The sequence below is a fragment of the Lupinus angustifolius genome, chromosome LG15 (genome assembly GCF_001865875.1).
Source record: "Lupinus angustifolius cultivar Tanjil chromosome LG15, LupAngTanjil_v1.0, whole genome shotgun sequence".
Taxonomy (NCBI): domain Eukaryota; kingdom Viridiplantae; phylum Streptophyta; class Magnoliopsida; order Fabales; family Fabaceae; genus Lupinus; species Lupinus angustifolius.
In genome coordinates, this window is record NC_032023.1 from 369586 (window position 1) to 397193 (window position 27608).

At 31.6% G+C, this 27608-nt stretch overlaps 4 protein-coding genes and 1 non-coding gene across 6 annotated transcripts; 1 reads left to right on the plus strand and 4 right to left on the minus strand.

Annotated features, from left to right (window-relative positions):
• LOC109327814 (chaperone protein dnaJ A6, chloroplastic-like) lies at nucleotides 5292-9608 on the minus strand. Its single transcript, XM_019560980.1, has 8 exons — nucleotides 9527-9608; nucleotides 9233-9363; nucleotides 8663-8804; nucleotides 8455-8512; nucleotides 7135-7177; nucleotides 6751-6799; nucleotides 6581-6667; nucleotides 5292-6380 (listed from the first exon to the last, which is right to left on the minus strand). Exons 2-8 carry the CDS (start codon nucleotides 9343-9345, stop codon nucleotides 5541-5543), a joined length of 1332 nt encoding a protein of 443 aa, XP_019416525.1. The 5' UTR covers nucleotides 9346-9363; nucleotides 9527-9608; the 3' UTR covers nucleotides 5292-5540.
• TRNAY-GUA lies at nucleotides 10254-10344 on the plus strand. Its single transcript is given in 2 exon segments — nucleotides 10254-10290; nucleotides 10309-10344. It is a non-coding gene; the product is annotated as a tRNA-Tyr (tRNA).
• Nucleotides 11315-16889, minus strand: LOC109327817 (ubiquitin carboxyl-terminal hydrolase 4). Its single transcript, XM_019560985.1, has 7 exons — nucleotides 16836-16889; nucleotides 16608-16795; nucleotides 15658-15774; nucleotides 14258-14356; nucleotides 12776-12964; nucleotides 12439-12620; nucleotides 11315-11922 (listed from the first exon to the last, which is right to left on the minus strand). Exons 2-7 carry the CDS (start codon nucleotides 16722-16724, stop codon nucleotides 11523-11525), a joined length of 1104 nt encoding a protein of 367 aa, XP_019416530.1. The 5' UTR covers nucleotides 16725-16795; nucleotides 16836-16889; the 3' UTR covers nucleotides 11315-11522.
• LOC109327863 (ras-related protein RABH1e-like) lies at nucleotides 20109-21680 on the minus strand. 2 transcript variants are annotated; one of them, XM_019561037.1, is made up of 5 exons: nucleotides 21508-21680; nucleotides 21350-21420; nucleotides 21188-21276; nucleotides 20889-21091; nucleotides 20109-20483 (listed from the first exon to the last, which is right to left on the minus strand). In XM_019561037.1, the coding sequence occupies exons 1-5, from the start codon at nucleotides 21622-21624 to the stop codon at nucleotides 20340-20342; spliced, it is 624 nt and encodes a 207-aa protein (XP_019416582.1). In that variant the 5' UTR covers nucleotides 21625-21680; the 3' UTR covers nucleotides 20109-20339. The 2 variants fall into 2 exon arrangements, with proteins under 2 accessions (XP_019416582.1, XP_019416581.1); XM_019561036.1 differs by having other exon boundaries at nucleotides 21350-21680.
• LOC109328524 (kinesin-like protein KIN-8A) lies at nucleotides 23039-27588 on the minus strand. Its single transcript, XM_019562025.1, has 7 exons — nucleotides 27069-27588; nucleotides 25966-26239; nucleotides 25572-25622; nucleotides 25381-25473; nucleotides 24922-25287; nucleotides 24030-24725; nucleotides 23039-23537 (listed from the first exon to the last, which is right to left on the minus strand). The coding sequence occupies exons 1-7, from the start codon at nucleotides 27428-27430 to the stop codon at nucleotides 23505-23507; spliced, it is 1875 nt and encodes a 624-aa protein (XP_019417570.1). The 5' UTR covers nucleotides 27431-27588; the 3' UTR covers nucleotides 23039-23504.

Sequence of the window (27608 nt, forward strand, 5' to 3'; positions counted from 1 at the left end):
GAAATGGAAAGAGTATTAAGATAATTGAACAAATTAAATGCATAATATAAAAATGAAATAGAAAATGCTAAGGGACTATATAAAAAATCAATTAGCTAAGAAGGGAAATAATGTTTGAAGACAATGTAACATCATTTGATAAGTTGAAAGCAAAGTTTTCTCAATGTGAAATAGAAACTCCAATATTCTTGTGTTTGTTCAAAGTTCTAACTTCTAATTGATAGTATTTTTCTAGTATATATTTTTAATATGGGTGACAATTTATAATAGGAGTAAAAAGTATATAATTTAAAATCGGGGTTTGCATTTGTACACCTTCAACTCTATGTGACAGTACCGTTCATGTTTTTATGTGTATTTATTCAATTGCATACAGAGCAATGCATTTATTTGATCAAAAAATATTTATTTTCTTATTTTTTAACATATATGCATGATAAACAATATAAATATACATATAACATTTCAAATGTGAATTATGTATAGTAATAGATAATATTGAGAATACTTTATCTAAAAGAAGTATACATTATATTTAATTGGATTTAAGGTCAGACTCAAAATATGACTTAATCGATATTTAGGGTCAATAAGCTTTGGATCTAAGACCAAATTCAAGTTTAAAAAATAATCCGACTAATATTTATCCTTACTCAACCCATATTCATCTATACACTTAGGAAATATATGATCACATGATTGAAAGAGAGAGTGAACTAGACAATGCATCACATAATGATCCTCATGGAGCACCCCATGGAACCCTATTCAAAAGTAGGAGCAACCTAATAACATGAACCTTTTAAAAATACTTTAACCATTTATTAACCATTGTGGAACAAGACTCTATCATCATTTTTAAATTCATAAACTATAATCACAATTTTCTAAAATTTCAAGTAATATGACTATATGAGCAAGAACAATGGACAAAATATTTTATTTCCATCAATAATCCACATTTTGCAACTACAATAACAAAACGAGCTCTAATTATATTTGATATATATAACTATCATAATCATAAGTCTCGTATATTGGATCATCCATTTCATTAGTCACAACAACAGACTTTTCCGCCGGATATACCATGACCAGGTCCACGCTTCCGATCAGGTGGGGCATCATAACATTTTCCATGCACCCCACAAAGCTCAGTACAAGAAGCATCATCAGCACAACCAGCAATTCTTCCTTTACAATTAGCAGGTGGATCTACAATGCATGTGAAATTCATATCATCACCAAGATGGAGAAAATAAGAGAAAAATATATATATCCCGTAAAAATTTCATTATGATATTTAATTATTATTGACACTTTTAAGTATAAGCAATACAAATAAATAGTGGATAATAGATTGATTGTATATAAAATATAGATATTTATACTAAAAAAATAAAGAAAATTGCACAGAAGTAAAAACATTTGGAAGATAAAAACTTTGTTTGGTATTTGTTCACATACAAGTTTGACTAAGGGAGAATGGCAAAACTAAAATTATGATTGCAACAATAAATTTGAGCAGAGACATTGAAACAATTGTACTAGTCATCTCTATGTTGTTTTTGATACTTTAGATCTATAACAATCTACAAATTTATATAATGATTCTAAACTGTTTTTATAGAATACAACTTTATAAGTCAAATATTTAATTAAAAGATAATTAATATAGACTAAATATTTATTTTGATTCATTCAAAAAGTCAAAATAGTTCACAAAAATATCAAATGTTGATTTATATTTGCAATCTATAACATTTTTTTATTACTCAAATAGAAACTATTTTGATTTATATTTACAATCTTTAACTACTAATTCGAATTTTTTCCCAAGAACGGATTGGTAGACACAAAAATTCATAAGTATTAAAATGAATATCCATTTTATAAAGGATTTAATATATCAAAGTAAGTTTTTTATAATGTCGGAAAAATATTCACCATTCATATGATAATTATTATTAACTCTCAAACAAAAGTAATATAAATCAATGGTGAACGACATATTGACAATGTAAAAAAAATTTACACTGTCAGTACATAGATTTTAAATTCTTCTATAAAATATAAAAAAGTGAGTTTCTAAGACAAACCTTTTCTATTTTTAAATTAAAGCAATATATAAATAAAATTTAAATATCAAATGCCCTATTCATATAAAAAGAAATATCATATATATTACTATGTATATGTTGTTTCCTTTTATCTTTGTTATGTTAATCTTCATCTTTTATATGAGGGATTAATCATCCTTAATATATTGTGAATGTCCCTTTCACCACGTGTTCCTTTTGGATCAAACATGTTATAATCTTTGACGACATATTTTTGCTCAACTAATATATCAAGATCGGAAGTTTGTTCCTTTTTTATTACTTAACTTATTTCTATTAAAATAAAAAATATACTAATTCTATTTCAACATACCATATTAACTAATATACCATTATTTTTAATATTCAAACCCACAAGTAAATATGAAATTCAATATTATAATGAGTAATACGCCCTTTAATTATAGCTACATTGTATTTTTTTTAACTAAATTGTATATACAGATAAAAGTTATGATTTTTTTTAAAATATTATTTCCACCACTCATTTTCATGTGATTTTTAAGGTTATTCACATATTTAACAAAATCATTAAACAATATAAAAATATGATATAATTGAACTATAATAAGTTAATAACCCTATATAAATTCACATTAGAAACTACTTAAAAAATTAGTAGATAAGATATAAAAAATGTGTAATAAAATATCGTCATGTTGAAATTCTAAGAGATTTGGAAATCATTTTGGAATAAAAAGGAAAAATATTTCATTAAAAATAATGTATTTAATATATTAAAAACTCAATTTCTAAGTTTTGGCTAATATATTGAACCAACGGGACTGTTGGTTCAAGTGGTACATGTTTAATTATTCTTAAGCAATGTCTCGAGTTTGAATCTTGTGAATAGAAAAATGTCCGCTGGGAGAATTACCTCACATACTTATGGATATTCCCGATTCGGACATGATTGCCTCAAGTGCAAAAATATTTATGTGAAACAAAATAAATAAATATTTCATTAAAAGATGATAATATTTAATATATACTAAAGATTTATTTTGATTCCTCAAAACCTTTGTGTGTATCAATTTTTGTTCATGAAATTTTGAATAAGTCAAAATGTTCACAAAAATATCAAATGATATTCAAGTTAGTTATCTATGGCATTTTCATTACTCAAAAACTACGATTGACTCATATTAGTAATCTCTAACTTCTAGTTTGAATTTTTATTCTCTAACTACTAGATTGAATTTTTATTTTTTGGAGAGTAAATTGGTACACATGAAAATTTATAAGTATCATTATATACAGTATAAAAAAGTTAATTTATATATTTTTAAATCAAAGCAATATATAAATATATTTTGAATATCAAATCTCCTATTCGAAAAAAAACCATATATATCACTATGTATATATTGTTTCCTTTTTATCTTTGCTATGTTATTCTTAGTTTTTTGTATGAGAGATTAATCATCCTTAATATATTGTAAATGTTCCTCGCACCATGTATGTTCCTTTGGATCAAAATTTTATAATCTTGGAGGATATACTTTTGCTCAACTAATATATATCACTCAATCTTAGTAGTTTGTTCCTTTTTTATTACTTAACTTATTTATATTAAAATTACAAAATAATTATGTTGAGATACTATTTCTATTACAAGTTTACAACATACCATATTAACTAATATACCATTATTTTTGATATTTAAATCCACTAGTTAATATGAAATTCAATATTATAATGAGTAATACTCCCTTTGATCATATTTACATGGTATTTTTTTAACATAAATTCTATATACCAATAAAAGTTATGAATTATTTATTTTTTTAAATATTATTTCCTCCACTTATTTTCTTGTGGTATTTGAGGCTATTCACATATTTTAAGAAATCATTAAGCAATGTAAAAACATCATATAATTTAACTATAATAAACCTATATAAATTCACATTAAAAACTACATTAAGGAAAAATTAATAAATAAGATATAAAAAATATGAGTAATAAATAGGGTCATGAAAGTGAAGTATAAATTGTTTTGAATTTCTAAGAGATTTGGAGACCGATTTGGAACAAAAAAAATATTTCATTGTTATTGTTATATTAAAAACTCAATTTTGAAGTTTTGACTAACATTTTCTATTTTAAAAATTAACAAAATGTTCACTTTTTATTGCAATGGAGAGATTTGTTTCTGTCAATATAAAATAAAGCAAGTCTTACACTCTTAATATTCTTTTATCAATATAAATCATGTTAATCATTAATTATTAATTGTATACCATTTATAAAATTTGAGTATCAATAAATATATAATAAAAGATTTTATATTTAACTATATTTAAAATATACATTAAATTAGTTTAAATTTATATTAATGGGTTAACAAAAAATATTGTATTTTATGAAACATGATATGTCAAAAATATAAGATAAGAACTTTAAATTCAACAATTGATTGGTTAGATTAAATCTATTTCATTGGGAAACCTTATAGAATTTGTGAGAAAATATATCATAAAGAATCTTAATGATAACAAACATAAATCTATATAGACAACATTATATTAAAAAATTATCCGTGAGTAGTTGAAGCATAAGGGGTGGTGGCGCAGTTGGCTAGCGCGTAGGTCTCATAGCTACGAGTAATCCTGAGGTCGAGAGTTCGACCCTCTCTCACCCCAATAATTATTTTTATTTATTTTATCTTTGATTTCAGTGACTACAACTTTTAATGCTGTTAGTACATGTGTTAATTATCATGCATGTTAAAATTTCTTACACTGTCATGCATAATTTTATACTCTTACACAACGATTTGGCTAAAAACATATTTGAATTTTAAACAAAATTGAAATCAAGTTCGATAAAAAAAAATCGAAGGGTTAACTAAAGTAACGATAAAAAAAATCGAAGGGTTAATTAAAGTAACGATAAAATCAAAGGGTTAACTAAAGTAACGATAAAAAAAATCGAAGGGTTAGGTATACGAAGTCAATTTTGTTAATACTATTGCAGACAGAGTGGATTTTTATATAAAAAAGAATACTTTTTATGGATTATTTTCTCATTCAAACTTGCCTTATTTTGTCCAAACTATAGAACACTGCTAGTACTAGCAAAACAATAACTGGGGCATGCAAAATCTAGCAACAAAGGAAACTATTATTTCATTATCAATTATTGATGAGTTTATATAATCCATTTTTGTCTAAAAGCATCACATCTAAAAAAGCATACAACTAGTGTATAAATAATAATTCCTACCAAAAAAAAGCATAAAAGTTCCAATGAAGGAAATGATCTATAGTTTCTTATGCTCTTCTTATCCACCTGTGTCTATAAGAACTAATAACCTACATCTACCAAAACATCCTCAATGAATCATGCATGTAAGGAGAAGAATATATGAAGGGGTCAAAAATACATATAAAGAACATAGCATGTTCCCACAAAATATCATCTACTTGTGGCAGTCTTGCCTTTGCTTAAGTCAGCAAGTTCTTCGATAAGTTTTCTCTCGTCGCTGCTCAATCTTTTCGGGATTTCAACTTGCACACGAACCAATTGGTCACCCCGCATGTTGCTTTTATTCAGTCGGGGAACACCTTTCCTAGCCATAACAAGTGTTGAGCCTGGTTGAGTCCCAGCTGGGATTTTTAAGTCGACCATGCCATCTACAGTAGGAACCTTAATCGTAGTCCCCAAGATTGCATCAATATAAGAGACCTTAGAGGTGGATAAAATGTTGGTGTCATCACGTTTAAGGACAGGGTCTGGGATAACTTCGAGGATAACAAAGAGATCGCCAGGAGAACCTCCACGCCTTCCAGTATTTCCTTCATTACGGACCCTTAATCGGCTACCAGAGTCCACTCCAGCTGGAACCTTGAGACTTATCCGCTTTGTTCTCCTGACTCGACCATCCCCGGAACATATATTGCAAGGCGTGGAAGTTTCTCCAGTCCCGTTGCAGGAAGAGCAGGTCATAGTCTGCTGGAAGATACCCAGTGGAGTCCTTGTTTGTGAGACAACACGACCTTGACCTGCACAAGTGCTACATCTGGATGACTTAGTCCCGGGTTTAGCCCCTGTACCATTGCAAGTTCCACAGCTCTCCAATCGCCTAATCTCTATCTCCTTCTCTACTCCAAAAACGGCTTCTTTGAAGTTTAAAACTAGACTGTAATACTCATCTTCACCTTCAACTGCTCCATTCCTAGAACCTCTGGAGCTCCTCCCACCACCATTCATGCCCTCGAACAATGTCTCAAACAGGTCAAAAGGATTGTTGAAATCCTGACATGGTAGAGATAATCCTTCTATGAGAAACACGAACATGTATAACAACAATTGACAAAAAATAAACACTTTCCTCATTAGGTGGGTTAGCTTCGTGGATAAATGACACCATTATGTTTTACCAAAAAAACAGTCTTCAAAAAACAGGAATATGTGATAAGAAAATGAAATTCTACATCATTGTCAGAAGAACTTACCCCCATGCCACCCATTCCTGCTGAACCTTTAAGCCCAGCCTCTCCGTATGTGTCATATATAGATCGCTTTTCATCATCTGATAAGACCTGCAAAAGAATTTTAACTACTGAAGACCGATTACTATTAAACATGAATAAGGGCCAGCTGCATTCAATACTAGTAGTTTTACCTCATATGCATTGCTAATGTCCTTAAACTTCTGTTCTGCACCAGGTTCTCTGAAGCATAAAATGAATACATAGAATAGTTCAACAACATGCAATATTAATCAAATGATTCTGATGACACGAGAAAATTATACAGCTCTAGTAAAACTGACATGTGAAGGGTTGCTTGGCCGGAAGATTTGATCTAACAAACTATTGATGTAATGTATGAAAACAATTTTAGAAAGGACGAAAATCAAGCATTACGACTAAGACATTCAAACCTCGCCTAAGGCAATAGTAAGATATAAAATTAAAAAAATAGGGAAAGATAATAGTGGGACGGGCAAGGCAAAGAAATGGTATTATAAAGTACACTTTAAAAACAAAAGAGGGTAGAAACTCACTTGTTCACATCTGGATGATAATTCCGGGCAAGCTTCCGATAAGCTGAAATGTCAAAAGCAGCGAATTTTGATGTTGCAATGACAACAGGTAAATAACCAACAAAAAATATGCATAATCAAGTAGATCATATGTAGGACCTGGTTAATAAAAAATTCTTAATCACGATCATCTATCATTAGCCCTAATCATTGATGCTCCCCATCCACTAACTTCAAACTTCCTTTGCAAATCTATTGCACATTACAAAGAAATGAAGTACACTTTTTTCTCAGTTTCTAAGTATTGAGTGGAAAGTTCCCTAGAGGATCATACTCTAGAATTGTATTTGACGTTTCTTCTATTAGTCTACACTCTACACAAAAGCCTCATTCGTGCAATAACGAGCAACCAAAGATGTCAATAGTGCGTGTAATTTAAAACTATTTTGGTTTAGAAAGCTAACTCCCATTTTTTGGTATTAAGAGAAATAAACAGCCATTAATAATATAAGCTCTCGATTCTCAGCAACAAGCATAAGCTTCTTTCTTGTAAATAATTAATTAATTTTACATACTTGATTGTTACCATTACATCTCTAGTTCTCTTCCTAGGTTTTGGCAGCCTTCGTCGACAATTTCAAGTTTAAAATTTCATTTTTGGTATTAATGCCCGAGGTTAAAAGGTTGAAGATGTATATTAAATGGGATAATCATTTAGTAGTTAACAGATTAAATGTGGTAAACTGGTAATGGATTAAATGTACTAAACAATGGTCATTTATGAAATAAATAAACAAGTAATCAGGAAATAAAAACAATACATATGAGCATATCAATTGCTAATAAAACAACAACCAAGCCTTAGTCCCGCTAGGTGGACAACGCAGATGGCTTTGAATCATGGATGTACATAAATCAGTGTGATTTGGTATCACTGATAGTGATTTGAAAAATTCTATATGTTTTTCCACCATAATTCTATTAAAGAATTTGATGGAGCATAATAAAAAGAACTAAAGCATGTGACTGGGAATTCATGCAAACCAGTTTTTACAGAGATAGTCCCGCTGTTTTAGTTCTTCTGGTGCAAAACGTTCATGTGATCAATTTGTTTGTTTATGTTCTTCTTATCTAGAGTATTTATGAAGTCAGTCTATTTTGCTCCTAAGGCAAAGAAGTATATTGAAAGATGAGGAATCATGTATATAGTAAACCTTTTGTTGATGTGTTTCTGGATTGTATGATAGATTACGATTGATAATTCGAAAATCAAACAAATAGTTCTCAATACAAATTCGGATTGGACAATGACGGGAGGCAGTAGGGACTGCAGAAACATACCACTCTTAATTTCAGATTTGCTAGAATTTTTTGACACTCCAAGGACAGAATAGTAATCCTGGAGAATTGCACAAAACAGGTATTCAGTCTAACATATTGCACGTTCATGAGGATTACACAATTTAAAGTGAGAGGAATACTTTCACACAACAGAAATTCCCCGAAAAAACAAAGGAAACGTTGCTAAGAAATGAATAAGTTAACTCACTGCATCTGCTCTAACTATCAACCTCGACCCCCTACGATGATTCAAAGTCCGAGATGAACCCATATTGTATAGTGCACGCAAGGAATCCCCTGATAAAAAACTTGAACTCGGTGCAGCCATAAAGCTCATCCTGCTCGTAACACTGCAAGGAAGACAACTTAAGTATTTACTGAATAAAAAGCTACAGAAAATTACGAATATTTAACAAAACAGTTAGTATAAAACAGCCCATAGTCACGGAGAATCGGAGTACTATGACCAACAATTAAGTAACGTTTGTAAACATGTCAGGACTTTTTTTTATACTATGACCAACAATATAGTCTCGCACACTGAGCCGCCCTTTTTTTACACGTGTCGGAGCAAAACGGTACAAAACATATAGGTTCTGCTATGTTATGTGTTTGGTGTCCTTTATGAATACAACAAAATACAAAAACATTTAAACACTACCTTAGAGTAATAAAATGACAATTTGTACCCAAATTAGGGTTACAAAACATAAATCATGCATATAATCTTAAAACTTCATAGGTAATGTAAATTGAAATATTTAAACAAAAGACTCACTTTAGGGTGGAACTTGATGCTGCAACCCTACCCATGATACTGGATTTGGCAAAAATGTGAGGATGAATTCCCCATTGAGTAGAAAATGTGATACCAAAAGGTGTAATAGCCATTCAATCCAATAAATATATCTACACCAAGAACAATATTCTCATAATAAATATTAGCACATGCAATTACGAAATGGATTTAAGGAAATAAGTTATCTACTGATACAAGAAAAAATAAGATTTTTTTTATGTTGGTGAGAGAATGAATAGAAAAAAAGAAGAATTGGAAGAGAAAAAGAGAAACCTGATAGTGGTTTGTTAAAGATAGCGGAAATGGAGAGAAAGGGTGAGAGAAGAATGAAGGGATAGAGTGTTGAGTCACTGAAATCACTCTCTCTCTCTCTCTCTCTTTCATTTGCCTATCACTTTAAGATATTTATCTATTTCCTAACTCGAAATTACAAAATTTGAAATCATCCCAATAAACCAAAATTATTATTTAATTTTTTTGTATTATCTAAGGTATTTTTTTTTCATTTTTGAGTAAGAAACTAATCATTTTCAGAAAATTGAATAAGGGTCAGTTTTAGGAATTGATCACTTACCTTTTGATTACCATGGGGATCTGTATCTAAATTAAAAGGAAAATGATATATTTTCTTACTAAATTCTCCTAACTACAAAATTTTATTCATTAATGATTAGTTTATAACTTATATGAGTCACTTTCTCATGGTTATGAGGATTAGTAGAATAATTTAATAGAAGAATATAACATTACTCCATTTAATTAATTATTCTTATGGATTTTTATGATTACTTTGTGAGATATGAGAACAATTCATAAAAACTTTTTAATTCATCCAATCTTAAAAAACAAAATGATGAATTAGCTTTGCCAATTGAAATATTAATATTGGGAAGAAGAAGAATTACATTGTCAAATTCTATAAATATTAAGACTTGGAAATCTAATAAATCCCAAATTCCCAAGTTGCAACATTACCATTTATTAATACAACAATACGAAACCGACCTTAGCTCAGTTGGTAGAGCGGAGGACTGTAGTGGGAATGTCCAGCTGGTATCCTTAGGTCGCTGGTTCGAATCCGGCAGGTCGGATTTTTTCTGTCTACTTAATTTCATTTCTTATAATGTTATATTATAATATTCTTTGGATGATAGCATGCTAATTAAGAAAATGATTATATTTAATAATTAGATTTAGTTTCCAAAATTGTCATTCATTTATTAATGAGACTTATTCACTTTCTTCTTGTAGATTTTTAGATCTTATTAAGTAAAATGTAGTTTCCTTTCACGCAATTTTTTTTCCAGGAATAGTCATTATTATAAATTTGTAAGATATTTTATGCCAAAAAACTATAATTAACAATATAGTGAAGAATGTGAAAAGCTGTGACAAACGAAACTGAGAGGAAGGAAATATAGTAAAACCTTATTCATCGGTAATTAAATCTTTAAAATTGTGTTAAAGGTTTTGGAGATTTCAAGAACTTAACGTTAGGGTCAATTTCGAGCTAATGTAGTTGATGCAGCATCAATTATTATGCTTTTCGATGACTCAAAAAAACCTTAACCTATAGTATTTGAATATTTGTAATAGATATGGGTCTAGATTTAAAACCTTGGTTATAATTATAACCGTAGAAATGTACATGTTCATTACAACAAGATTACATCAACCAACAATGACCTTCTTTGGTTATGTTCTAAATATCATCAATTCAAGTAGTAATGTTACAACATTTTATATTACACTTCAAACATAAGTTTAACATCTCACCATTACAAAATAAAGTGTGCGAGGAGCACATCTTCTGTCGAAGAAAATGTGTTACTCCATACGTCATTTTGTTTGATTGATCAGAAAAATAGTTTATTAATAAAATATAGAAGAATCTAGTGATCTTAGAAAATATAGAATCTTGTTAAGTTCTAATGTTGATTGAACATTTGTCACTGAATACATTGTCAGAGAAATTCTCAGAACATATACACTGCTCTATCTGTTCTTATTATGGAAATAGGGATTAGGGATTAGGGATTAGGGATTAGGGATTAGGGAGTGGGGTAAGGACAGTTTTTCCACTATCCACTGTACATGCCAATTGCCAACCACCTAGGTATACATTTTCATTTCACAACCTCTATCCTCTCAAGGATGTTGAATAAGGGAAAACGGTAAAAAGGTAAGACAAAAATAATTAATAATAAACAGAAAACACATTAAGTTCAAATGATCCAAGTACCTAGAAAATCTTGTAAGGTTCCTTCCTCTAGTTCCTGTTGGCAATGCTCTCATAGAACAAAATGTAACCATGGTCTGTGTTACTGGAATATTCTTGCGATGACCCGAAGAATGTCTGAACAGCAGACTCATCAATCATCTCAACATTTTCGTCATCAAAAAATAGCCAGTGGTTATGGCTTTTCACGAGGCTGACATAATGTCCGTGGTTGGGTCCACTCCCAACATGGACAACTACTGCAAATAGAGAATACTCAATATCTGCTTCTTCAACTGTATCACTCAACTTTAGCTCTAGGGGGAAGACAACCCGGTAAGACAGCTTCTTGTATCGGCCCAGCTGCTCAATGTACTTAAAACGCTTAAGATGGATGACCAAGATGTGAGGCGGTTTCTTTATCTTCATCCTCTTCTGAGCTTCTTGCAAACTGATATCATAAGAAATTCACATCATGGTTACCAAACTGGTAAACAGACATGAAAATCAAAGCAGAAAACAGTACATACATATTTATGTTATATATATTTGTACACACTATATACACTGATAAACCCATCAAATCCCTTTCAAATAACAGATGAAGAAAACGTCAATCATCAATGGAAACATTATCACACAATAGAAACAGGAAACATTATAAAGTATTAGTATTTAGTAAATATAGGTAGCATCATAGCAATCTATGTTCTAGTAAAAAGAAATAGGAATTGCCAGCCAATAATACATCACATTGAAGCCATTTGACATATCTGCTTCATCACAAACAAAATCTCACTCAACAAGCAGTAGAATAGTTCGGCTACAGACAACTCGAAATGGTTGGACCAACCCTTTACCTTCTCAACAATAGTACTCATGAAGCCAAGTAATAGCTGGCACCACATAAATAGTATGTAGGCAATTACTAAGTTAAATTTTGTTCCTATAAGTAAAAGCTATGTACCTGCAGCACTTGTCACAAAAAAATTTGTCTTCAGCATTCAACGTCTCAGTCGAACTGAAGTTTTTCAAACAACTTGTAATTGAACTGTTTTGTTCAATATCAAGGCTCAAGTCAAAAAATGTTTCATCCCTAGCTGTCACAGTTTCACATTGCAAGCACCTTGTCTCGTTGGTGAGTATTCCCTGACCAGAGCAATTTACAATAATGAGACTCCAAAAAGAAAATTTTAAGAACTTTTTTTTGTGATCACTATGGAATGGAAGCGACAATGGCAGCAGTTTTTTTGGTGAAAGAAAGATGCTAAAATGAGAGCATTGAAGTGGCTGATCAAGTTCACCTGGAAATTTTTGTGCACCCAAGTAACTAAAGGCTCCTTTTTAGCACCATTAGATAGACCATTCTTAGGACCGTTTGCAACTTTTTCAGAAGGTGGTGACGTCTCTTCATCATTTTTTGCAGCCTGGTCCTCTTTCTCCAGAATGTCGACAAGTTCATTTAACAAAAAGTTCAAGAATTCGTGGGCATCCTATCAAAATCGAGAAGATTCACAATGACAATGTTGCTTATAAATAAATAGATAGGTAGAACTCTAGACTAATGAGAGTGAAGACATCATGCAATAAATTGAGTCTAACAGACAAACAGAATTATCAATGCCTCTGATAAATAGGAATGGCATGCACTTTTACAGGAACTGTGATGAGATGTTCAGTAAACAAATTGAGATATACAAACATGTTTGAACTTAACAGATTACCATTATTCAACCTCACTTTAAAAAAAGTGCTATGTGAAGTCGTGAACATCCAAATGTGTTACCCATTATTTCCTCACAAAAACAAGAAACAAGCCAATCACCATTTGTATATGAATTAACATGATCAAACATCTCATGGTCTTTAAATACCAAAGTGATATGTATTGTCAAGTGGAGACAAAGATCTGAAAATATTATATATCCCACAAGGCATATAATAGTCAACAATAATTATATTTAGCACGTACATATTGCAATCAGATTTAGCATGTACATCTTTCAATTCATTTGGAGAGATTTTCATGTATATTTTATTTTCTCCATATGGAGGCCAAAATAGGTACCATGATCCCTTTTTGTTACAATAGTTTCGTATGACACAGTTCAAAATAATTTTCTGTTAGTAAAAAGATGTTCGGGTCAAAGGAACTCATTGGGACCAGAAGCTGTGGTCCAGCCCAGCAAGAGCTCAGAGGAATGTTCATCCTAATCATGCCTTCAAGTTTAACTATATAAAAAAGGGAGCCTAGTGTGTGGGTCTCTCACCTAGTGGGGTCTGGGGAAGGTAGATGCACATAGCCTTACCCCTACAAGCAAAGAGGTTGTTTCAGGATTTGACCTCATGATCTCTAGGTCACAAGGCAAACAACCTCTTATGCCTTTAAGTTTAACTATAAGCTCTAAAACATTTTGCTATCAAGTGTCACTCTGACACTATAAAATTAACCTATCACGAGCTACCAGCTGAACAACTGTAACTTAATTTTAAACTTTTAAATCTGAAACTTATACAGATAATTACATCTCTTCTAGTTAAGACTTCAGATTCACATATAATTCAGCTGCGACTCAGAAGCAATTAAGCCGGGACAGACAAAAATGCATGTATGCATATCATTGTTCCATATACATGGAGAAACAAATATATATAGCCCAAAGGCTATACATGTGGGTGTGAGTGGGTGTTTACAAACCAATATTCTATGCTTTACAGTCAAAATAGTTACAGGTTCCTAGAAGAAACTGATTTATTTGCTCACTCTTGACAGTTTAAACACACACCTGGTGCATATAGCTACGGAATAGTTCATTCTGTTTTTTCAACCTCTGTACAAATCGTTTGGGAGCAATGACACCTGTTTTTTTCTTCTGGGAACTTATCTACAGCAAAAGAAATAATACATGTTAATCTCAAAACCATGGAAGTAAAAAAAATAATCAGGTACATATCATTGAATGGAAATTGAGGCAAGAAATTGGTCAAAATGTTGAAGATATATACAAATATGGATACTTACAAAAACCACAATACCTTGAAGCAATTTCTAAGGTAAAGGTATTTTAGACAAATAAGATTTAGTAGACAGTCTTGCAATCACCTTTGCCAGATTCTTATATATCAAAGGAAAATAGCAATAAGGAGAAACATACAAAGCACACTGTAAATACTTCGAAGCAATTTGTCAAAGAGAATTACATATTTCACCAAAGATATAGACAAGTATTAAATCACCCCGAGCAATCTCTCAAATCTTGAAGTGAAGGTGCAAAGAAAAATAAATGGTAACTAAGGAAAAGAAACTAGTGATTTTATGCACTATAAGTAGCTAGTCATGATTTGATAAACTCCATTAGATCAATTCAATAAACCAAACTCAATCAGATCAATGTAATAAACCACAGTATTCATTACTAGTAAGAACTTAATGGGTATCTCTCCGTCTCAAGTGCATTTTTTTCTCAATATAGAACAAATTAGACAGCCAGAAATAAGAAGAAAAAACTTTTTTTATTAGAAGTAGGAAAGAAAAACATTTTGAAGTTTGATTTTGACTTTTGAGAAAACCAATAATCTGGCTTTTAGAGTAAATGGACAGAATGAGTTATGGGCGTCTATGCAGTGTGAGTGTGACCTTTTGAATGTTGGCTAGCAATAATGAACAAAACATGATTAAAAACCTAAGAAGGGGGGATGGTAACCCTTGTTTCATCCATTTTAGTATTTTGTAGGGGATTTCTTATGCAGAATGATAAACAAATGTATGAAGATTGGAGAGGATAACAATCAGAAGGGTTTAAAGGAATATAAATTTTTTGCCCACAAAATTGTAAACAACACTATTGGTTATTCAGTAACCTGATTTTGGATGATCATAGGAGGAACTTCATATTTCATAAACGTTCTCATATTCAGATATTCTCACAATTTTTTATATGATTTCTAGGATAAAAGTCAAATGGTCTATTATTAGTTTATCGGTCATTAATCTGGTGGATCATGCCCTCACTTCACTGGCTTCGTTTTTCATGCAAGTAAACACCAACACGTGTACCTTGGCTACAAATAGTGAAGAGAATACAAAATCTATGATGTAAATCATGCTTGAGCCAATCAAAGATTCAAACGTGAAGAAGCCTCAAGCATGAAACACGAAGAGTTTCCCAAACTATAGACTTATTACCTGCGAAAATAAGTCAGCTAAGCAAGTCAAAAGATTTTCCTCTGCATCAGTCAGACTTTTGTTGTTTCCATAATAATCTAGCAACTGTTCGCGAAATGGAACACAGAAGTATAGTGCCTGCAGAAAGAAAAACAAGAGTAACTGATTAAAGAGCCACAAAATTGGTTAGTTAGAAGGTTCCAAAACTGGTATGCAACTCAACAAACTTTCGGTATGCAACAGCATTCATTTAGGCTTTAAAATACTCTACACGAAGTTACAAGATTACTCTAACATCTATATAGGTATTTTGAAAGCCCCATGATTCAACCATAGTTAGCTAGTACGGGTACAGATAGTAGTCAGATACAAATACGTTACTCACTTGGTTATGCGATTCGTCATTTTTTATGTTAATTTGATTAGACTCCTTTATGATGAACCCAATATATGTTACACGGTACAATGAATTTGGTACATAGTACATAAGACAAATGAAAGAATTATGTAACTATGGATTAGACATTGCTATTCTCAATTTGGTCAGAACTGAAAAGTATTAATTTTCCATTTGTTAACCAGGCCTCATTCAAATAAAGCAGTGGCATTTTACCAATATATCTTTGTCCAAATGACGAGGTACTTGATTCCCCGAAAACAAGATCCCAACTTCGTATTGTGTATGGAGAAAATATGCACTGGGGGAGCTTTTCCCCCAGTAACTGTGCCTTCCCTGCTCCAATCAGGACTAGTCGAGCCTAACACCGGTCCAGACAAAAAAATAAAGCAGCACTAACAATTTTTCTAATCTAAAATAAAACTCTTGATCTTCGGAAATCACATTGAATTTCAAATAATCCAAGTCAAGCTAAGAACAAACATTAACCAGTAACATAAATAAAGCAGATTACATTATAAAAGCATTATCGTTGATATGAAATGATGAATGAAAAAGTAAAAGAAAATGAGACCTGCAAAACGCTATTGCAGTAACAAGTATTGCCGAAATTCTCGAGGCCAAAGTAACGTTCTCCTTCAGGGAATTGATCGCCAAGAGCCTTCTCAAGCTTGGAACCCGCAGCACCCATCACCGATTCAAAATCAACTCAGATCTTTCTCCGATTCAACTCACCGAGTCACACACTTCATCAATCAATGTCCGTTACTCTCTCTCTCTCTTTCTCTCTCTCTCTCTCTCTTGTTAGGGTTTGTTTGGATTGGATTGGGAAGAAAAGGAAGAAAGAAAGGGTTTGGTTTGTTTGAGGAAGAAAATGCAAAATAAAAATAAATAAAAAATGAATTAATGAGGAAAATGTATAAGAACGGCGTTTTAAAAATAATAAAAATAAATGATTATGGAAGCGCCGTTATTGTCCGTAGTGGACCTCCATAGTATCCGTGCAAATTTTTGTTGCTGCCCCGGATATGTAAAACGGACTCAACTTATATATACTAGCGTGTTGACATACACTGTCGTGTCTGTCAGTCCGCTTTTTTATCGTTTGTAATGTATAGTTTGTATTTTATAAATTCAAATATAATTTTTTGCGCTAAATTTACGGTTGAGTTTATTCAATTGGTCTAATATTCAATTTTTTAAATACACTTTTAAAATAAGAAGATAATAAGGATAAAATAAGAAAATAATATTATATGGTTTTTTGGTAGAAATAAAAAGATATTGAGGGCAAAATAGGAAAACACAAATTACAGATTATAATTTCATTAAAATAACAATTTTTTATTAAGTCTAAAAAATGAAAGAAACAAAAATAATCAAATTTTGTTAATATATTTATAGTCTTTTTATTAACATATCTAACCAACCCACCTGATTGAGATTATAGTTTGTTGTTATTTATTTATATTCTCTATTACATATAGATAATTGCAGTGATTTGTTATTTATTTATATTCTCTATTACATATAGATAATTGCAGTGATTTGTTATTTATTTATATTGCCTATCATTATTTTTTTTGGGTAATATCCTTTTACTTTCATGAGCAATGAAGTACTTTTTTTTAGGGTATATGATTGTCCCACCCAAACCCCACCCTAGTCCCACCAAATATCTTTAAATAATATCTATATCTATATCTATACTATATATAAAGCTAAAACTTGAAAAACTTCCCTCATGGTGTAATTTTCATTTCTTATATTACCCTTAATATTATTTATTTTTTACAAAAAAAACTATATAATCTAAGCAACTACCACCAATACATTAATTAATCACATATCTCACCTTAAATTAAACATTATTATAAACACACAAAAATATAATATAAAGTACACCGAACACAACAAATACATTTTAATTCAAAAAATGAAATATATAAAAATTGAATATGTAGTATCACACAATATTCGATGGCAGACATAAAGTGCTTGTACACACTAGTTATAATAATTACATCTTCTATTTATTTCTATTGGTTATAAATAGATAACTACAGCCATTTTGATATTTTTATTTAGCCTTTGTCATGAAAAAGATTAATCTATTTTTATAACAAAAAATATAATAGATGATAATCATTTAAAATATATTTTAAAATGTGTAAAAAATAACTCAAATATTCATACTAAGTACGTTATTTTATACCTTATTTTTAATTTGCTTTATAAAAACTAGCGTGTTGACATGCACTCTCGTGTCTGTCAACCCATTTTCCTATCGTTTATAATATATAGTTTGTATTTTGTAAATTCAAATATAATTTTTTGCGCTAAATTTACGGTTGAGTTTATTCAATTGGTCTAATATTCAATTTTTTAAATACACTTTTAAAATAAGAAGATAATAAGGATAAAATAAGAAAATAATATTATATGGTTTTTTGGTAGAAATAAAAAGATATTGAGGTCAAAATAGGAAAACACAAATTACACCATGATGAGTGATTATTTTGTTTTCCCTTTATTAATAGTATAGAAGATATAGATATATTCTAAAACAATGAACTTGATCTAGTCGAGTAAGGTCCCATAGATCTTAGGATGATTAAAATATTAAGGATTTAATTCTTGAAAATAAAACTCGTTAGAGAAGCAATCGTACATTCCAAAAAGAATTAATTTCTTATACAATTTGTAAGAGGATATCATTGATAATTTAATACTACTAAACAAAGTTATATTCCATCTAGCTTTTTTCTTAACGAGATCGTCCACCAAAGCAATCTTTATATCTTAAGGGGAATTAGTATTGTAGTTTGATTTTGTTATACTATGTGCAATGTAATTGCTTCTTTTTTATAAAAGAAAATTTCATTTAAGTGATTTTAATTCTTGAGATAGATCATTCCATTATATAAAAATAAAATTATCTTATTATTTTATTTTTATTTTGTTTATATAATATGTATTTCAACTATGTTTTAGTTGATCAAATAAGTATGCCTTGTTGGCTAATAAAGGTGTGGGTTCCTTCCTCAAAATTTATGACTAAGTTGATATTGTCATAATTTGATGGGATTGGTAATTGCAAACCCAATATAGTATATACTAATTACATTATAAATATTTATAAGAATTAATTTTATCTAAAAATTAATAATAATTAAAAATAAATGATGGATGATACAGTAACAATGTAAAAAAATTACAATGTGGTGTATACATTCTTTTTCCTTTACACTATGTTTGGTTTGAGTGAAAATATATGGAAAGATAAAAAGGAGGAGACAAAATGTGGAAATTATGGAACTTTCTCTTTATTGGTTAAGGAGAGAAAATAGAAGGAAAGGAAAAAAGTCTATGAGACTCACATAAAACCTTTTTCTCCGCTTTGGAAAGAAAACTCACTTCTGAAAATGAGTGTAATGTATATACGTTGGTAGGGTAAAGATTCATATATAATAAGTGTATCATTCATTTGTATTACTTTTATTTAATAGTTGACGATCATTGAGAATGAATTGTGAATGATGCAGTGATAGTGTAAAAAATTTACACTATTAGTGCATACATTGTTTTCTCTTTGACAATATTTTTTTTACATTGTCATTGTATCATTTACCATTCACTTTATATCATTATTATCTCTTAATGAAAGTAATACAAATAAATTGTGGATGATGTAGTAAATGTGCATTGATATTTAATGATGTGTGATTATATGTTGGTGTGGCATTGTGAGAGTGAGTTGGCCTTGTATGTTATGCCAATTTTACATTTTAAATGTCACATGAAAAATCAAATGAATACTCTTGATGATTTTTTACATAGTTTAATTTATCATATTCTTTATTTATATTGAAGAGATTCAGCAAAGTTTAATGTGGGTTATCGAATGTCTAACACAACATTCACATTTTATCCTACCTTAGGACTAATTGTGTATCGTCGATAAAAAAAAGTAGAACTGTTTTAAAGTTTTATTTTACGAAAACACATTACCTTCCATTTTCTTTCCATCCAAAGAGCCCATCCTCAATGTATAATATGTCATATAAACTTTAGAACACTCCTTCATGTTCATTAAAAAAAATCTATATCAGTTTATCATCTGCACTTTTACATCAAAGGTCTAATTGTATAATAAACAAAATAAACCAAACAGCTATCAAATTTTTTGTATATCTCACATCAAATAAATTACTGTAATTTGATGTTCTGACCTAGTAGAGCATTGGTTTCATGTAGGTGCATCTTTCCATTGCATAATTGTATGTAGCTAGTGAACATCATTTGTTTAACATGCACAACCTTCTCCTTGCTGTTCTATCTGCAATGAATTTGTGGTGGGTTTTAAACTTACATCAACCAAGTCTTCATGTTTTGTAGATGAAAGGGTTTCCATCCCTGGCAAGGCTGTAGCAATCTTACGAAACAAAGGCTGCAATTTTCGATTCATATAAACACAAACATATGAAAGAAGTTGTTAATGAGAAGCGAGATAAATGACCATGAGTTCGTAGTGTTTGATACAAGTAATGTATATTAGCACATTTCCGGAAAAGTGATGTGTGCTTGGTTACTGCTATGTTTAGTACTATGTTCTATATAAGCCTGTGAAGGTGATCATGCGAGATTAAGATACAAATAACAAATAAAAAGTGTGTACACCACTTTCAAGTTTACACTAGTGATCAACATACAAATAACAAATAAATGGTGTGTATTTTATGATGATTGAGAACATCAATTAACATTACACATTATTCAGTGGTTATTATATCCTGATTCCTGATCATGAGTATCAAATTGGTGTGTTTATATTGAAGAATTTGAGAATTGGTACCTTGATATTGAAGCCTGCTTTAGCACTGGTTTCTATAAACATGATTCCGAATTCACGGGACATGGCTTCTCCTTCCTCAATTTCAACTTGTCTTTTATCAACAAGATCAGTTTTGTTACCAACCAAGACGATAATAACATCGCTGCCGCGTTCAGTGCGTACCTCATCGATCCATCTGTTTGTGTTCATGAATGATTGGCGATCTGCATCATAAGAATAGATAAAATGATAAAATGAAATTGATTATAACAATAACTAGACACAGAGAGAGATATAGAATAAGTAGAATAAGTACTTACTAGCTATATCATAAACAATAACAGCAACAGCAGAATCTCTAATGTAACTTGGAATCAGACTTCTAAATCTTTCTTGTCCTGCAGTATCCCTGTCAAGTTCAATTACATTACCGATAATACATTTATACACAGTTAATACATCATTCATTCATCGTAGCATACCAAAGCTGCAAACGAATGGCGCGGTCTTCAATGTACATAGTTTTGGACAAGAAGTCAATGCCGATTGTAGCCTGAAATTTGAAAATGTTGAATGGAACTGAATCTGAATAGTTGTTGTTGTTATAGATGGAATTGAAAGAAAGAAAGAAATATGAAACCTGATAAGTAATGTCGAATTTGTCATACATGAAGCGAGTGATGATACTTGTTTTTCCAACTGATTGATCTCCTAAGAATACTAACTTGAACTTCGCCAATGGAGATATCGTCGCCATTCTTATCAATCTCCAAATCTTCTTTCTTCTATCAAATATTCAAACACACAGACCACAATCAAAACTTTCAACTCTCCCTATTCCCCCCTTTTATATCATCCGGTTTATAATTGAACCCGACAAAATGGTTGTGGTCCATCCGGTTTAAAGCCGACTTCCGTATAAAAAATTAGACTCAATTAATATTTAGGATCAAGTAATAGATAAATCAAACTTTCTTATGTTCGCCATGACATTAATTTGTACCCAAGAGAATAATTATATCTCTTTGAAATAAAATATCTTACAAATTTATAATAATGAGTATTCCTGAAAAAAAGAAACTACATTATACTTAATAAGATATAAAAATTTACAAAAAGAAAGTGAATAAGTCTCATTAATAAATGAATGACAATTTTGGAAACTGAATCTAATTATTAAATATAATCATTTTCTTAATTAGCATGCTATCATCCAAAGAATATAATATTTATTGATTACCAATACAAAGATTTATTAATATTTATATTTTTTTAAATTCATGACAATTAAACGTGATGATAAATAATAGAATAATAATATAAAAAATTCATACACTGGTGGATATAGGAATTATCAAATATACCCCTGTTGCATTCTCATAATCTCAGCTCTTATAATGGATCATCATTTATTGCCACCAAAACCACCCACATAATTTTGTTTTCTTCTAATTTCATTCTCATTTTATTCTTTAATTCTAATCCTCCATTCTTTTATTCACCACATGTATATGGAAACTCATTATTCATTAAGCAAATAAATAATTGTTTTACATTCTTATTATTTAGGGGTTTTTTCTTCTTAGGATATTCACATACATAATTACCAGACTAACTCTCCAATTGAGAATAATAATTAAGTGTAACTTTTTTCATCGTACCAAATGATTTATTGCCACAATATTTATATAACTCCATATGGGGGTTGATTCTCTAATCTTTTCATCTTACATACTATATATTTTAATAATTCACAAAATATATACTTATATATCATTTTATAAGTTAAAAATTATACATTTATAATAATAAGTATTATTAAGAAAACTTTATCTAAAAGGAAATGTAATATACTTAATTGGGTTTAGATGCATGTTTGAATTCAAAAGTTAGTTCGAATGACATTGAAGATCAAATAGTCTTGATGAAGCAGATTTGTTTCTTTCTTAAGAGTTTCCTTGGTAATAGTACACAATCATGTTGAGCTTGCATAGCTTCTCAAATAGTCAAATGCAACACCTCAAACACATTTCATTTCATTAATGAACAATTGAAAGCATCAAAAGTGTTAATAACCAGTAGTAATTAGTGTACAAAAGAGTAAACCCTCATTTTAATCCCGGATATTATAAGAACAAGACATGTTAGTCCCTAAATCTACGAAATCGCAATATTAGCATGGTTTTGAGCACATTCTTGGAAATGTGATGCTCAAGAATGTAACAGCATAATCCAAACTTTCTACTTCCTTCTCAAGTGTGATGCCCAAGAATGAGCTTGCATTCCCATTTGTCTGGAATTTTTTTCATAATCTTCTACCAAATATGAGCAAGTCATGTTACCGGGTGAGATGCTCAAGAATGTAAAACAGTCTATGAATCAAACACTACCGGATATTCTAAGAATCGGTCATATTAGTGTTTAAAACCAGTCGTTCAATCAAATTGGTCTCTACATAAAGGCCAATTTGATTGACACATCGCGATTTCAATTGCGGTTGCAGAGGAGGAGCACATGAAGTGTGCAATCTCTTCTCGTTGACGTTGACTCACCAGTTCGAGTCCGAAGAGAAATCAGACCTTATGTCAATTGGTCTAAAGTCCTTGAATTCTATCTTCTACTCCCTCGTAGATCACCTTAAATATTGCCCCTTCGACGAGCAAAACCTGGCTGAATAAATGAAATGAATATGTTAGCCCGTGCATAAAAAAAATCAGAAACAAGTTGCATCGGTTACTGAAGAAACAAACAAATATGCTATTATGCTTACATAATGGCAAAGGAGAGGCCCGTGACACGATTTGGTACGGGGTATTTAAGTTCATTTTGGTACGTGGTTTGTCACTTTTACATTATTATTAAATGTTTTCTTTAACATGAACCTGGTATGTGGTTAAAACTTGTCCGTGAAACAGTAAATTTCACACGAAGTTTTCAAGGTTGATGAGTAAATAAAGGGCAGCCCAGTGTACGAGGCTCCGACCTGGTAGGGTATGGGGAGGGTATATGAGTAAATAAATGTTGATGAATGAATGCGGTAACTATATTAAGAACCATCAACTCTCAGTTGTTGAACATGAACCTTATTGGAGATATAACTTAGCTTATATGCTGATGTACATGTAGGTAAATGGTTTAAGGAGCCGAAACGAAACATTGTACCTGAGGAAGCATGGATGGGTGTGCATTAGGTTCCGGTATGACATGGCTTCTTGTTTTTCTTCTATATAGTGTAGCAACTGGTGGGCTGTTAGCTGCAGTTATGTCCCAAAAGCTCCGTTTCTTGGCAGTTGGAACTGGTGAACGAAAACGATGACTTGGACTCTTCAACTCACCCGTGTTTGCCTCCTTTGGCCGTATGCTTGCCCTGGTTACCATTCTCTTCGGTGATTCTCCTACTGCTTTTTTATTTCCACCGTTTGCTGAAAGCTTACGAATAACCTCATCTTTCTGCTTTAGCTGCAAGCTGTGATCTTTTTTCATTACCTCTATCTCTGCCTCTAGTGCTTTCACTGTCTGTTGAAGTGTTTTGATAGTAAGAGCTACCTCATCTCCCTTGTTCTTGATTTCTGGAGTGAAAGAAGTAGCTGAAACTAAGAAAGGGGGTCTTGTCTGTTGTTTTGCATTCGGTCGGGCAGAAGTTGGAGGAGTGGAAAGAAAAGATGTAGCCGAAGGTGCTGTTGGGGTTGGGGAGGAATTTGCAGCCAATGATTGTGCTTGCAGTGTCAAAAGCTTCTGTTGCCGTTGTGCTAGCTGTATACGCAATTCGCGATTCTCCTTTTCCAGTTCAAGTACCAGCTTGGCCTGGTCTATTTTTGTCTCGGGCACCAGCGCTGGGTCACCATTTGTATCAGTTGCCTGCATCCACATAAACAGATTACATTATATAACATCAACAAGGTGAGTACTTGTAGCTTCCTTAGGTTGTGATATATTTGACACCAAACGAATATTTTGGAGAAAAAAATTGTGAAACCGTACATGAGAATTGGTAAAGCGAAAGAACAGAAAACTACTATATCAATGAAAGCTTCAAATAGCATTAGAACTCAACCTTTGTTCGAATCTCTTTGGCTCTATCAGCCCAATGAAGGGTGTTCTGAGTTTCACCAAATGAGAGGCTACTTGGGCTTATGTTTGCAATCATGACGGTGTTGCAAATTCCTCCTAATGAATCCTTGAGAAGTTGCGTGAGTTTTGAATTTCTGTATGGTATGTGTTTCTTGCCCTCTACAAGAGCATTAATGCAGCTGCTTAGTGCAAGAAGAGACCGATTTATATTGGCACCCTCGATAGATCTAACTGTCCTGCGATCTGTGGAAAGAGCCCTCTCTGACCCTGCAAGGTCAATTAATGAGAGCTTGCCTGCTCTATTAATAATATTCGTTGCAGCATCCCTAACTCGGTATTGAACCACAACCTAGATGTAACAAAATAAGGAGGATTAAGCATAACAATCACAAAACTTATAGGACCATTCATTATTTTTCCTCTAAAAGCCTTGAGATTTTACTTGCAAAATAGCATGCGATCGCGAAGATGTTTCATTTGCACGAGTCGGTTCTGTTGTTCTGTTCTGATTTCCTTGTTGAAGCAACATCATCACCTGAAGCAACCGGAAAACAAAAACAAAAAAATTGCAATATGAGGGTTCAAACAGCTGTCTAAACTTGTAATATATACCGAAATGAATCAGAAGATTACTTCATCTGTGGAATAAGCTCTGTATTGTGTAAGACCTGCTGCCACAATCCCCTATAACATAGTTAGACATCGTACAATCAGATATATTAGTGTTCAAATAATGGATACAATGAAAATGGATATCATATTGAATAGCTGACCGGAGATCGGCTTTAGCTTTTCTAACTCGCTATCTTAACTCAACTAACAAGTCCATTTTCCAATTTCCGTGCATTTTGTACATGACCGGTATAAAGGGTGGGATGTGATTTCTTTTTAATAAAAACATCAAGGCGTAACATGTGAACATCTAATCACATATGCCCTATAACGACCTTAGATAGATATAAACACCGAGCTTCTACTCTCGCTTGAATACTTGTGAGTTTTTAGGTTTCAAGATAAGAAAGTGGACCTGTTTATCTTCTCTGAGAACCAAAGGCCTTCCAGGTGAAAGCAAGTCCCTGACAGTTTCATTATAAACCTCAAGATAAGAAAGATGAACCACGTGATTTCCGTCACAACTTCGCTGCCGGATTTTACTAAAAACATCCTTGATTGCTAACATCATCACCCCTGGATTCTCAACTGTACCAAGCATTGTGAAAGTTTTACCAGCTCCTGTGGCACCATAACAGAAAACTGACCCGTTCCTCCCTTGCAAAACCGATTCCACTAGTTCTGAGGTTCTGAAAACGTGAAGCGAATGTATCTTCCTATCAAATATAAATAACAGCTAGAGCAAAATGGTTTTGAGTGCATGCTAAGCATGAAAGATTCTATTACTGCAATCTTTTTCCTTTAGAAAACTATCCAGCTCATGAATAAGAACTGCAACATTTATTCATATTAGCATAAAAGCAATGCTTCTATTTCTATCATAGAAAATGATTTGTTTAATACTACAACAACAATCAAGCCTTTTCACAATATCGGGAGTCGACATAATCAAATAATACGGCAATGCTATGTTTATGAATCAACAACACTAATAGCTAAGTATTATTCTAGACTACATGCATCAATCAAATGGCACCATAATACGCTATCATGAAACCGTTAATATCTAAACATTCTTAATAGTTCTACAGCCTATACTTTTTCATGGTCTTCCTTGCCCACAATAATTAAACTATACTCCATCTTGTCGACTTTCCTTACCAAGCCTTCAACCAATCTTCTCGACACATATCTAAACCACCTAATACGATATTTCAATTTTCTCTCTAATACATTCATTCCTAATACGATTCCTACCTCGTGGCCGAGCCAGACTCCTCTCCACTACTGGAGGTGACAGTTATGAGAAAATGCACTAAAAAACCAAAATACAATAAAATTTATATCCTTTAATCTACATTGAAGTTACAATTTTGCCCTTAAAATATACTAAAAAATATAATTATCATCTCCGTTACTAGAGACGAGTCTTACTAGCGACTAATCCAAATCACCATTCTCATAACTTTATAAATTGAAAACATAAAACAAAAAAAGAAAGTATAAAGTGAAACTCACGTAGTGGAATAAACATGATGCTGAGAAGCTGAATCAGGAAATGAAGCATCAAAAGCAAAATGGCGTCCCTTCAATCTCTTCAACCTTAGATAATCATTTTCATTACCAAACTGAGTCAAATAAACTTCACAACCATTCACTATTCTCACACAACACCTTGAACCCATTTCCTTTTCCTTCTTCCCCATTGGTCTCACTCTCACAAACACATGAATCCTGCTCCATTTTTTCTCTGTTTCTTGGATCCTAAAAGATGGGTTCTTTTGCTTCTGATTCTCGTATAAGAGACTCAGTGCTTTCATCTTCTCCTTTAAGCCATGGTGTGGGTTTATATGTTCTTGTTCTTCATCCACTACTACCATTGTAAGATTTTTCTTACAATTTAGACATGCCCATCAAGTTTTTTCGTTTGTTTCAGATGAAGAAGTTCATAAAGATCCAAAATTTAACTGTGAATCATTGAGAATGTGACAAAAAGCGGAACAAATCAACAGAGTGAAGAAGCTTAGTTGTGGAAATTTTTGTTTTTACAAATTCTTT